Source organism: Camarhynchus parvulus, chromosome 1 (assembly GCF_901933205.1).
Source record: "Camarhynchus parvulus chromosome 1, STF_HiC, whole genome shotgun sequence".
In the NCBI taxonomy this organism is placed as follows: Eukaryota; Metazoa; Chordata; class Aves; order Passeriformes; family Thraupidae; genus Camarhynchus; species Camarhynchus parvulus.
The window spans coordinates 61,828,882-61,842,820 of record NC_044571.1 but is presented as its reverse complement, the minus strand read 5'-3'; the positions used below and the strand labels follow the sequence as shown (position 1 = coordinate 61,842,820).

General features: G+C 41.7%; 1 protein-coding gene across 3 annotated transcripts; it reads left to right on the top strand.

The window, feature by feature from the left end:
- Nucleotides 1-2,356: 2,356 nt before the first annotated feature.
- ESD (esterase D) lies at nt 2,357-13,161 on the top strand. 3 transcript variants are annotated; one of them, XM_030948519.1, is made up of 9 exons: nt 2,357-2,414; nt 3,809-3,884; nt 4,825-4,913; nt 6,382-6,480; nt 9,048-9,172; nt 9,498-9,617; nt 9,795-9,893; nt 11,692-11,859; nt 12,938-13,161. In XM_030948519.1, the coding sequence occupies exons 2-9, from the start codon at nt 3,817-3,819 to the stop codon at nt 13,016-13,018; spliced, it is 849 nt and encodes a 282-aa protein (XP_030804379.1). In that variant the 5' UTR covers nt 2,357-2,414; nt 3,809-3,816; the 3' UTR covers nt 13,019-13,161. The 3 variants fall into 3 exon arrangements, with proteins under 3 accessions (XP_030804379.1, XP_030804388.1, XP_030804384.1); XM_030948524.1 differs by lacking the exon at nt 2,357-2,414 and adding an exon at nt 2,738-2,757; XM_030948528.1 differs by lacking the exon at nt 9,795-9,893.
- Nucleotides 13,162-13,939: the final 778 nt, after the last annotated feature.

Below are 13,939 nucleotides of genomic sequence, written 5' to 3'. Positions count from 1 at the left end.
ACAGAAAAGACACAAAAATAATGCATACATCTTGACATGGAGATGTGGAGAGGCCAGGGAAACTCATCAGCAGGCTCTCGGGTGAACCCTTCTGAATGTATCACTCTGAAATGGGAGTAAATAGGGTAGAGGTTATCTAATGGACTTGGATAGGAAGAACTCAAACACATCAAAATCTGATCAGTATCACTGCCTGAGTTAGGCAGATTTCATACTGAAAGTACATAAATAGATAAAAACAATTGCAGATACCAGGGAAAATGAGATGTGTGTAACAATATAACACATCTAACATAACAACATGATATATATAAGATAGAAAACAGACTGGCTACAGTTCAGTTCAAATAACTAACTGGGCATTATCTTGCTAGTGAGAGACATTTAGGGAGCTACAAAAAGCAAACACAGAGATGGAAGGAACAATCTGAAGAGTACTTAAGTACATAATTTAATTTGATTGATTGCAATTTAAACACAGCTTGAAAAAAAAAAGTTGAGATGAGGAGGTTTCAAAAGCTCAGAGAGAGACTATTTGTACCAACTACATCCAAGTACAGAGGCAGGATAGGAAAGCTGCTCTGGAAGACAGGATGCAAGCCCCAGATCTGGGGTCCAGCAGCTGTGATCCAAATGGATCTGCTGGGGAAGAATGGAAAGTAATGGGCAGACAAAATTGTCAGTACTGTGCATTGCTAGAAATAGGGTTCAAAAATATAAAAGGAACTGGAAAAGTCAAGGCTGAAAAATGTTATAGGCAAAAATAGTTACTGCCAAAGCAGTACGTGGTACAAGACTACAAAGCAGGAGGGAGCTTTGCAGAGGACATTTTTTGAAAACGGATAGGCATGTTTAGCTGCAAATTAATAAATAAAGAAATAAATAATAGAAGCCAAGCACAAAGTGGGATCATTTGGGTTATGAATAAGATGGAAGCACTGCCAAATATCTTCGTTACAATGTGATCTTGCAGGCAAGGTGTAAAATACCTACGCTAGAATTTGGATTTATTATAAAATCAGCAGTTTGTCTGGTAGCACCTCCTATGAAGAACTCTGAAATCCTGAAGGGAAGTAAAACATTTGCAATGGAATGATGCAGTGATCCCAGCTCAGGCCACTTCAGCAACTTTTTTTCCCCCTTGAAATGATCAAGTGACCATGACAGGAACACAAAGGCTGCTTTGAATCGTTCACTATTATGGATTCTCTGGTGCATTTCTTGAGTCCGTGGGTTGCAAGTCAATGGCCACAATCTCCCCATCAGAATTATCTTCTACCCAATTAGAGTTGATTTCAGCACAGTTAATGAGTTTTCTTCGTTATCTTTTTCCCTGTCCTAGGAGTTCTGCCAAATGTCCTTGTGGCCTGTGAATTCTGCATTCTTTGCGCCTACTATGAGCAGCACATCCCTGTCCCCAAGTGTTACTAACCTCTCCCTAGGTCTCAGACCACTGAAACATGTCAAGCCCTAAAATTTAACAAGGCAATTCTACTGACAAGCAATTTGTCTTTCTAGCACCTGGACATTAATTAGAGCTTGTTCGCTGCTGTTTCACTGATTAAATCTCCTTTCTTGATTAGGCTTCAAAATATATAAAGACCAAACATCATAAAGCAACTGTGAAAAACACCAATCACTTGTTTTTAGAATTTTAAAAGTTTAATAGTAATAAAATGGTTATAAAAATAGTAATATAATTAGAGTAATAAAAATTTGGACAATTAGGATTTAGGACAATATGAGACAATAAGAACAAAGAGTTATGGACGGTCCGGGTACTTCTTTCTGGGCAAAATAAGCCCGAAAAAGGACCCCCGTTAACAGAGGATTAACCCTTAAAAGCAATAGCCTGTTGCATATTCATACACCTCATACATGATGCATAAATTCCGTTCAAACACAGGATTCTGTCTGGTCATTGTCAACTTCTTCCTCTGAATCCTGAGGCGTCTTCATGGCTGAGCGAGGCAGGAAGAAGTTAGTTTCTTCTGATAAGAGAGCAATAAATTCTTTTTCTGTGAAAGATTTAGGTGTCCTGTGGCTGCTATCTGATGCGAGTACCTCATTCCTTTCTTTAAAAAATATCACACATACACCGTTTCTATTTTAACATTGTGTTACAACCTAAAACTGTACTTAACACACTACTTAAGAAAATTAATACAGTATAATCTTCTAACATAACACATATAACATTCATTTTAATATTTGCGAAAAGCCAGTCACACAATACGCATTTTTCACAGCAACCGTTTTCAAGAAAATGTTCCCACGCGTCTTGACGTGTTGCAACCCCGGGCGGAGGCCGAGCCCGACAGCGTCATGGCGGGCGGGGGCGGTGCGGGCCGGGCCCGGGGCGGGAGGAGGAGCCGCCCCCACACAGGGCCGCCCCTTCCCGCCGCTCTGCCGCGGTAAGGCAGCGGGAACGGCGCCGGGAGCGGGAATGGCAGCGAGAACGGGCTGGGAGGGCGGGGAGGCGACGGCCGGCAGCGCCTGGGCCCTGCGGGCCTGGCGGAGGCGGGAGGGCGGCAGTGGAGGCAGAGGGGAGCGCCGTGGCGCAGCGGGCAGGGCCGGCTGTAGGGAAAGGGGCGTCCCGAGCCGGGCCCGGGCCTTGGCGGCGCTCCGTGCCATGGCGGTGAGGCGCTGCTGGAAGGGCGGCCCTCAGCCCCAGCCCCGCGGGGAACAGCGCTGAGCCCCCGAGGGCTCTCCGTGCTGCGTGGTTCTCCTTGCCCGGTGCCCCGTAGGAGCGCGCAGGTGTGAGGAATGGGACGCTTTCGTTTCGACATTTGTTACCTGGTCTGATGTTACCTGGGTTCCCCTCAGGATTTTCTTGTGTGCCGGTGACAGGACCCGCGGGAATGGCCTGAAGTAGAGTCAGGGCAGGTTTAGGTTGGATATCAGGAAAAGGTTCTTCACCCAGAGGGTGGCTGGGCACTGGAACAGCTCTTTAAGGTAGTGGTCACAGCACCAAGCCTGACAGAGCTCAAGGAGCATTTCCACAATGCTCTCAGGCACATGATGTGACACTTGGGGTGTCCTGTGCAGGGCCGGGAGCTGGACTCGATAATCCCCGGGCATCCCTTCTGACTCGGAATATTCTGCGATTCTGTGACCCTGCAGTCTGTTCACCTTTCAGCTCCCTGCTTGGCCTTACTGCCCCATGACAGTGACCACTTTTGTGTCAGCCTTCCCGAATTTCCACAGCACACTGGTACTGCCAGCTGTTCTAAAACTCCCATGGCTCTCTTTTGCTTGTATTTTTCATACTGTTTGCCGTGGAAATAAGCCTTCTGCTCCTCTGTTTCTGCTGTCCCACAGACTGTTAGAACTGGTAATTGACTTCCATCAAAGATGAGAATAAGGCTCAGTATTGTGGTAGTTAGTGGCTGGATACTGTCACACACAAGAGAAAGTTTTTTTCCTGCATGGTAATAGTGGAGGTAACAGCCTAGCACAGGGAGGTCCAGTTTAACCACAGCACATGGGAATGCTTGTTTGGTAGCTGAAGAGCAAGCCACGGTCAGTGCTGAGGTAAAGGTCTTTGGAGATGTGAGTCTGTAGGAAAGCAGGTAGGCTTTGCCCATTCTGCTCACAAGAGTTCAGCCTCCCCTGTCCCTTTTTTGTGGGGAAATAGAAAGTTAATGAAAGATTAAAGTTAATGAAAGCGTGTGCAGGAAATTCTTCTGAGAAATGGTAACATTTAGAAAAGATACTACAAGTTGTATTCAACTCTTCTGTTCTAAAAAAGTCTAAGACCAGGATTGTTTTATTTTCAAATTTAACTTTCTCCTTTTTTTCCCCCCAGTTCAAATCATGGCACTGAAACAGGTTTCCAGCAACAAGTGCTTTGAAGGTTTCCAGAAGGTGTTTGAACACGACAGGTAAATACCACTAAAGCAACCAAGATGTTTAGCCTGGGGCAGTGAGTCCATTGCTGTCAGTGTTTTCAGTCTGCAGGAAAACAGCATGCTCTCACTAACATCCATATTTCAGTCAGGAATAATGTCTGCTGCTGCTTTGGCTGTTCTCTTGAATTTGTGTGTTAATGTTTAACATAATCTAGTATACTTAGTGCTGCAGAGCTGAGGTGGGAAGCTAGTACTTTTACCTTTGAAAATGGAGCTTGGTTGCTTTGGGTTGTCCTGTTTGCAGCACAGAGGACCACTGTGTTTGCAAAGTTCCACTTGCTACTGGATCTCTTACTTCTGTGCACTCTGGGAAAGTGCTGTGAGCAGTGACTCAGTGAATAGATTCTTGTTTAATGAAGGTGTACAAAAAAACCCAAGCTTTGGAAAAAAATTGATCCAAATAAAATCATCAGTTGTGCTTAGATAAGAGTTTATTGATGGTTTTAGGCTTTAGCATTAATTGAGCAACTAATTGGTCTTAGACTTGGTAGACTTAATAGATTGAAAACCTCCTTTGCTGGCACATGGTGTGCGTTTTCTGTTGTGCAACTCAGGTGGATGTGTTCTTCAGTAAAAATTGCTTTGCAATTTGATTGCCAAAGCTCAAATATTGCTGGGATTCAAAATTCGATTTTCAACCTGTTCTCGGTTAGCAGCACTGTGAAAATGGGGCTTATTTGTAAGTCTCTGTTTTAAGTATATTCAGAACAAGATTGAAAACTTAGCTGTTGCCAAACCTGAGTGTAAGGCTGAGTTTAAAAATTGATTTTCCCTTCCTTTAACTTAGTTGTTACAGTTCACTGACCAGATGTCCCTTTCAGTGAAATGCACTGATGCACCGATTCCTTTTTTTAATGGTAGTGATCTTGTTAATTAAGTAGTGGTGATAACAAGGAATATTTTATTAATACAGTGCAGAGCTAAAATGCAAAATGAAATTTGGAATCTACTTGCCTCCAAAAGCTGAAACTGGGAAGTGTCCTGTGCTGTATTGGCTCTCGGGTAAGTAACATGAGTCTTAGTAACTTAAAAAATACAATCTTAAACATTTTTAAACTACTGCACTACAGTTACTGAAAACTTAATGTAGAGGGACTGCAGTGGCAGCTCTTGGATTCTATAGAAACTCATCTTCTGGAAGGCACACTTAGTTTGAGTGTGCTGTGGTAAATCAGAATGCAGCTTGAGGGTAGCCTACCAGATGGTGTTCTAAAATGCTCAAAGTGTTCTACCCTTTTGTTCTAAAATGTTCTTACCTTTAGTTCCAAAGTGTATCTATGAAGACTCTACTGTAAGGCCTTCCCTTTGGGACACCTCCTGCTCTCGTTTGTTTCTAAAAACTGCTTCAGCTGACAGAGTAGGGATGTGCAAAGAGCCCATGGAAGCCAGCATATTTGTCCTGTGGACTCTACCTTGTTCCAAGTACAACTTTGCAGGAAGCAACTGGTGAACTTGGAAAGAGAGGTGCTGTCAGCTGCCTTAGCACAAGCATGTCTAGTATGCAGTAAACCTGTGGGATCAGAAAGGTCCAGGGGCTGAAGAGGCTTGTGCAGCAGGTGTGAAGTTGTCTCATCAAAAATCAATTAATTAATTTCTTTTATTCAAAATAAAAAGCAGAAACTCTGTTCTGTAATTTGAGGGGTTGTTTTATTGAGAATTGTGTTTAGAAAGTTGGAGACCAGGACTGTTAGTGTGGAGACTTGTGTTCCTTGTCACAAAATAGCTGTGTCATGACAGTGGGCTGGGTAAAAATGTTCATACTTGAAGTTAGAAACATCAAAATTGTCTGAAGAGCTCTAAGCCAGGCAGCACATTTATTTTATTGAATGTAAACTGTATTGTCTTGGGCAATATATCAGTCAAATTAGGTTACTGGCAACTTGTCCTCAGAGAAAACTAGAATCATTAACTCATCTCAATTTGCATAGTGAAGCAAAATTGAAATATTGGTGTGAAATGTAATTTGTTTGTAACTGGACTTTATTTGGACCTGCTGCTGTAGAAAAGGCCTGTATTACTGTGGGTTTTGGAGCCAGGGTGCTTACAGGGCCTTTTTCCTGTCTAAAGTATGTAGAATTTGTCAGACCACATGTGTGATTCTGTAATGCAAACAGCTGAGATGACAGTACAAAGCAAAATGTAGTTGCAGGATGAGAGGTCAGAAGTTAACAGTGTCAGCCTTAGCAAATGCTTGTGGTCAATTTAAATGCACAGAATGCACTGCATGAGTAGGTGCTCCAGGAGATACAGGCTGCACATGGATCTGGTTTTGATCACATGTTAGTGTGACTAGGTGGGACAGTGCAACTCTGTTTCTGTGGGTTGTTAAGTATTGTTGAACCTAATGAAAACAGTTTCTGTATTTATGGAGATAGGAATCCTTGTTTTTCAAAACCTTTTCTGTTTAAAAGAGTTTTGAAACCAGTATGCCACGAGCAATGGGTAACCAAGGATAATTTTATTTCCCTAGGGCTGACCTGCACAGAACAGAATTTCATAACGAAAGCCGCGTTCCAACAAGCGGCAGCCGAGCACGGCCTCATTGTGGTGGCACCAGACACCAGCCCACGTGAGTTCCACAAGAGACATGCTGACAGTCATTACACTGAAGGGCACTCTCTGTCCTCAGAGAATGGGGTACTGCTGAAATGTAGTGTTGCCCACCTGAGTCAGAATTGACCTCTGCACACCTGCATTGTTCTAAATTATATTGTATGTGTTCTTAGTAACGGGGTAGTGAGGGTTTGACATTGGAATTTATTGTTGTGGCACTAAAACTAGAGCATAGGGACTCTAGAGTTCAGCACAGATGAGGAGAGGGAAGAAAAGTGAAACAACAAATGTGTCTTGTTAGAATTCTTGCTGACATTTTGTATGCCATGCTGAGACCCTATAAAACCTACAGAACTGTGTTGCCACACAAAGATGCAATGCTTGCTCTTAATTGTATTTTGTCTTCTAAAGCAAATTAAACATATGCCTTCAGAGGATTACAATACTTGAAAAACAAACTAGAAACCCTTTTCCCCTGCAGCTACAACAGACTACTGATGAATGGATTTTTAAAATTATGTGCTGTTATTTGTATAAGGTTGAGTTTATGGTATGGGAAATCTGAAAATGGTGGATCTGCAGTTATTGGAAATACTGGAGATTAACTGTTTTGGATTTGTTGGATTCTGCCACAGCCTCATGAGTGCTGTAAACAAAGGTGTCAGCCTTCTAATATTTCTCAAGCTTTAATGGATTACATCTGACTGCAGGCAGTATGGCAAAGAAGTGATGTTCTTTCCATAAAGTATTTTTTGCATCTAGGTTTTGAAGTTGTGTCAAGTCAAAAAATGTAAATACATGTTTCTAATGAAGAAGAGGGACAGAAGAGCAAAACTTGTGAATGAATGCAACAACACACTTTGTTGTTGCTATTTGCTGCAGGCTAGAGATGGGCAACTAACCTTTGCTTTATTCATATTGGGTAGTTGGACTGGAACTTGTTTTTGGTAGTATCTATGTAAATTGTCTCTATCAATGTGTAACTGCCTTTGGATAGGACATTGCTTTGTCCAATTTCTTTTAAGTCACTTGTGACAGCTTCTTATTTGCCTTTTAGCCTAATGATTGATAAGGATTGCTCTACTATTAAAATGAGTTTTGGTATAAGCTTCATATGATTCCCTTAAATTTTAGCTCAGAGACCCCAGATATTCTTAAGTCTGTTTGAGCTGTCTGGAGAAACAAGTGAAAAGCAATTCAAATATAATCATGAGCTGGGAGGTATTGAAAATGCTTACATATGCATTTTAATTATGTAGTGCATGAGAATTACCTTCCAAGAGCCAGGAGATGTATCTGGATGGGGAAAAAGACTGCATGAAATCATTAAATACTTGTCATTACAGACAGTCTATCAGGCCTTGATAGACTTCACTTTTTTTCCTTTGAAGGGGTTTGTTTTTCCAGAATGCTATACAGAGTAATATTATGCAGATTTCTTTTCAAATTTCTTTCTTGCAAGGCTTCCTGAAAGTTTTTTTTTAGCATAATGAGCACTATGCCTTCATTGCCTGTCAGAACTTCCTGAGTTTTTGTCCATCTCTGGGGTACTGAAGACAGACTTCTTACATCCAACATGGTTAAGCACCCCAGTCCTTGTGATTGCTGGACTGTTAAGTTACGGAATCACTCAGTGTCCAAGGGCGTGTCACTGGAGCAAAGTCAACTTTGATCTTGTACAAACCTGATTTCACACTGTGGGAGGGTAGCAGCCATCTCTGCACAAATTCTGAGGGACTGTTGAGTTACACATGGGTTTGCAGTGTAATCTGACTGTGGTAAAATAATAGGTAGGAAATAATGGCCTCTCTTTCCCCAAAACATTCCTCTCACATATACCTTGAAATATTACATTAGGTTCTGCAGACCAGGCTGGTAAATCACAGACTAATCAAAGGGAGGACTGGGTGGGATGTACCAACTTTTTACCGACTGCAAATTTAGTTTGAAAGTACAGCCTTGGGATAAAGGATACAATCCTGCAGGTATTCAAAGAAGGAATTATTTAAGTTCCATGGAAATTATACATGGAAGCAATAAAATAAATTGCAGAAGAGGTAGATTTCAGAAATGATAGGAACAGTGAATTATTCTTCTGGAAAATCTTAAAAAGGGGGGTGTGGCAGGCATTTTTTAAAGCACATAAATTGACTTGGACACACCATTTGGTGATACAGGATTCTGCCATTCTGGGGAAAAAGAAATTTTCTTCGGTTTGTCACACAGGTCTAATGGCTGAAATAAGCTGGTAGCACCAATTAACAAGTGCCAACTTTTGATTAAGTTCCTGAGTAAATTGGACAAAGTTTAACAGAAATATTTTGGAAGACATGTATATGCTATATTTATTTATGGAGATATTGACACTATTTAGAAATTGGATATATCTGTAGGTATTATGTAAGTGTAATTGTGAAAGTGTTGAAATAGCACTTGAAAACATTGTACTAATGAATTAAAATCTGAATTGTTTTATAGTTGAAGGGGTAGAGATGTGATTGAGAAACTTGTGTCCTGAGTCTGATTTGTATGGCAGGTTCTCCAGTTCTGAATATGTAGTAAAGGAAAGATTTGTCACACTAGGTGGCTGCAATATTGAAGGAGAAGATGAAAGCTGGGATTTTGGCACTGGTGCTGGTTTTTATGTGGATGCCACTGAAGATCCTTGGAAAACAAACTACAGGATGTATTCCTACATAAAGGATGAGGTATCTGGGCTGTTGGGTTCTCCTGGTGTTGCTGGGTAAGATAAAGGGGTGTGGCTCAGTCATAGGGAAGTCCCACATCTTTTGTTACAAGGTTATGGGAGATTTCTATAGAGATATTTGGGTTACTTAATATCAGCTGAGCTGTTTCCTTTTGATTTCACATTCCTCTTCAAGTTGCTTTCAGGCCATGATCACAAACGTCAGGCTAGAACCAGAGATGTGCCTTTTGTTTCAGTGGCATTAAAAGCTGGTTAGTTGTGTGCTTTTTTCTTGAACATACTCAAGTTGCTTTAACATTTTTATTATGCTTTTGTTTCCTTTATAGCTGCCTAAACTAATAAATGCCAATTTTCCAACTGACCCTGAACGGATGTCTATTTTTGGGCATTCCATGGGAGGTCATGGAGCTCTTATTCTTGCTCTGAAGAATCCTGGGAAGTACAAAGTAAGATGAAGTATAGCTTATATGAGGTATACTAATGCTTATATAGATTTCTGTAAATGTGACAGAAGAAAACATAATACTGAGTTCTTTGAGGGCATCAAATGTAAAAATAGTTTCATTTGCTGCAGTTCATTGTTACATAGTTCCGGTTTTTTTTGCTGCTGTCTTTCTGAACAGTCTGTGTCAGCATTTGCTCCTATCTGCAACCCAATTCAGTGTCAGTGGGGGAAGAAAGCCCTTGGTGGATATCTGGGACCAGATGCAAGCAAATGGGAGGTATGTGTTGCAGCTGCAGTTCTTTAATGACAAATGAATGAGTGATCTGTAAATACCTCACAGTAGGAGCCTGGAAAAAAACCCTGGAGTGCCCATGTGCTGGTACTGTTGTTCTACTACACCCCTAAGCACAGAAAAGCATTGTTTGTTTCTGGCAGGAGTGACTTGCTGTTGCCTTAGGGTGCTTATGAAAATGTAATGAGATACAGGCCTCTCATCAAATCAATTACATTCCTCCCAGTTTTATGAAGATTTAAAAGTCTGGGCTGAGAAAAATTATGAGCAGTGTATTTTTGTAGTAGCCTGAAGAGAGAGACTGCTGCAAACTGTTTAGACTGATGAGCCTCGTGACATCTTGCAGGGGCAGCCTGTGGGAGGCCTCCAAGAGGAGCCTGTCAGATACTTGGAAATTAGTATCCTGCAGAACAGCATTAAACTAGATAAAGTTAGATTTTAGCTCCAGGACCTTAATTTTGAGCTATCAGTAGTTGTATATTAATAGCTAAGATACAAAAATGTTTGTCTGCATGGTTGCTGCATTATTTGGGCAGCCCTTCAGTATTTTTAATCTCAACTTAAACATTGCACTGTATTTTTATAATTAAGTTAGAAGGGATTGTTGTGACCATGTACTCAGATTTCCTTGTAAATAAGCACAAGCTGCAGTTGAGTTCCTTGTAAATTGGATTAAAGTATGTCTTAGGAAGACTTCCAGGTCTGATTAAAACTTTACAGGATTGGAGAATGTTCTCTGCTTTTCTAATTGTTAATTGAGTAGTTTGTGTATTTAGAAACCACCAGTTAAACTTGCTTAGAGTTAGTGTAATGGATTTGTTGTGAAACAAAATAAAACAACCTCCCAAAAAACTGTTTTCTGTCCCCTTAAATTGTTTTGGAGTGCTTCTGCAAATCTAGTCCAATAGATCAACAGCAATCATCAGGAACATACCTTTGAAAGGATCTGGATCTGCCTTCGAAACAGATATACAACCTCTGATCTCTCTATTTTGGCTTAAAACTGCCATGTAAATATGCTCAGGATAACTTGATACCACGGCCACAGTGCTGGGCTGAGCCCAAGCTCCCACTTCCATCGTAGAATCATTTCTGGATCTGGTGGCATCCTGGAAGGATGGCTCTGATGCCTTGGTGTAGGACTTTGGATTTTGCTGTCCATTGGTGATTGGTCTTCTCCACAGCATTTAAACACTTTGCTGTCTTTTTAAAGGAGTTGTTTATTTTGAGCATGTAATAAGCACAGGACCCCATGGGTAACATGTTCCCTGTGTTAATTACATTCTGATACATATATGTTTAGAGTTTTTAATTTGTTTCTCAGTCAAACCAAATTTTCTTGGTCAAATGATTATGGTAGCCTTCAGGTTAAATGCCTGCCCATGAGCTTACCACACTGGTATTTTGACTTTTAGCTGCCAGAATAAATACACCAAGATACCAAGTTTCTTCAGCAGGATCTGGTTTCTGCAGAAGAGTATGAATTAGTACTGATATATTGCTGTTCTTCCATTCTGTAGGAAGTTAGCCCTGGGCTGGATGTGCTGTTTGGTTAAACTGCCGACTTGGTAATTATCTAGCTCGTACATTTGCCCTTTTTAAAGCAATGTGTATTACTTTTCAGTTGCCTGGATTTTTCCTGGTTTTTCGTTCTTCCAAAGTGCAGCTTGGTGTCCTGAGCAAACTGCCCAGGACTCTGTCTGTGCCATTCTTTTCCTGCAGTCGACAAACTGAAACTAGTGGAAGATACGTAACTGAAGTAATTTCTCTTTGATTTCTGCAGGCCTATGATGCCACACAGCTTGTGAAGTCCTACTCGGGCACACGCCTGGACATCTTGATTGACCAAGGCAAAGATGACCAGTTCCTGTCTGCAGGCCAGTTACTGCCTGATAACTTCATCGCTGCCTGCACCGAGCGGAAAATCCCAGTAGTCTTCAGACTGCAGCAGGCAAGTTGTTTCTTCTGCACTCCTTGGTTGTCAGATTGTGATTTTTGGTTCTGTACAGCAGGCAGTGAAGAGAGTCTGTAAGGGGGCAGGCATGCTCTCACTGTGGGCCTGTCCCTGGCCACTTGAGGAGGAGGGTGAGAAGTGATACTTTCGTCGCATGGGCCATCAAGGTGTGCATCACCCACCCGATTCAGCAGCGCGTCACCACTAGGTGTCGTCGCGCTTCCAGCTTGGACAGGCTGATCCCTGCATGGGGACTCGGGCTGCTGGTGCTTGGCTGGAGACACAGCAGTAATCATTTGTAATGAGTATTGCAGTCACTGTACAGCCAAAGTGACACATGGCCTTCTGCTGCATCCCTTATCTGTGCTGTGGGTTTCGTGTTTAGCATAAAATGTCATGATTTAGTTTGCATGTGTTTGTGTAAATTAGGGAAGGGGTGGAACTGCTTGACATCCTAGATTCATGTAAAGACCCAGGCCTTTACATCGCTCTTACCTGTAGCACAGTGACCCAGAACAAGACTGTCCTGAGAGCACTGGAGTCTTTGTAGGCCACTGGCAGCTTCCACCCAGACCCAGTAAGGAGCTGAGTTGTGGAGAGTGAAGGATTGTCCTCTCTGCTTTATCATAAGCCTTGCACCTAAAGATAGAGTTAGTGCTGATGAAGGGCTGTGGACCAGAGGGTGATATTTCAGCACAGTGATGGAGCAGTAACTCAGACCTGGGCTATGTTCTCCTTTATCCCCCCTGTGTTTTACCAGAAGAATAGTGCCTGTGAGGGCAACTGTTCTCTCAGATTGCCTCTCACTCTCCAGCTGAGCCTTGCTGTTACCCATCTCCAGCTTACAGGCCCAGATCTGGACAGGTTAAGGGATTTTCTGTTTGTTTAGCTTCCTAGTGCTCATCTGTACTTAGCCTGTTGTGTATCCCTTGCCATTTTTATATATATTTCAGGTATTTCTTAAGATGGATAAAACCAGGAGAGTCATTACATTTCCTTTAAGAGAGCTTAGCATGATTGCTTTATCATGAGCTGTGTGTTCTCTGCTGATTTCTTTATTGTTGTTCTTTTCTAGGGTTATGATCACAGCTATTATTTCATTGCTTCATTTATTAATGACCACATCAAACACCATGCAAAATACCTCAATGCTTGAACCATTTGGATGTGAGTGCTGCCTGGACAATACGGATCAAGAGATAGTGGTGAACTAAACAAAAATCATTTGCTGAAATTATGTTTGTAAAATGGAGCTCTTCTGATTGTAGTTCTAAGAAAAATAAAAGTCCCACTTAATTTGATGTGTGTGCTTTAGAGTAAGTATTGGGAATCTTCTTGATGCCATGAAGTTACATCTGCTGCATTTTGGGTCAAAATGTAAGCCAGCAGATGAGTGACTTTCACACCATGTGTGTGAAAGTGGCACCTGCAGACAGCTTCTAGTGCAACTGTGCAAAGACTGTGATTAACAGTGTGCCCATTCAGCTAATTAATTACTGGGGTTTACTTCAACCTTTAATGGAGAAGGAAGTTGTTAGTGGCACAGCTAATCAAACTCCTTAATTAATCTGAACTGGTAGGTGTGTTTTTCCTTGGCCTGTGTAAATACCTTCCAAGGACAAGGTCTGGTGGAGAATGCAGACAGAAGCCTGCTGTGCACAGTGGTTTACTGTCCTGTGCTTTATCAAGCAAATGATCTGGAGTATTCCATGGATGATACTTAGAGAAAAGAACTCTTTAAAAACCTGTGAAGGAAGCAGTCTGTACTAAAAAGGATTTTTTCTCCACTTGCCTTTGATTAGTGTGAAAGACGTGTAGTTCGTATCTTAGATGTGACAGGACTGAGAAGAAACTGCTAAATAGATCTGAAATAAGCAATTGCTATCTAGATTATCCAATAACTCACTGCTGAAATCAAGTATGCTTATTTTACAAACGATGGCAGAATTTAGTCCTGACAGTTGCAGATCTGAAATAGTTCTTGGTGATACAATTCTGCCAGCTACCTTGGACAAGAACACAGATTGTTCCAGTAAGCTGCAAGTAATCACCTGTAAACTCAGCTTTCTCATGGCTC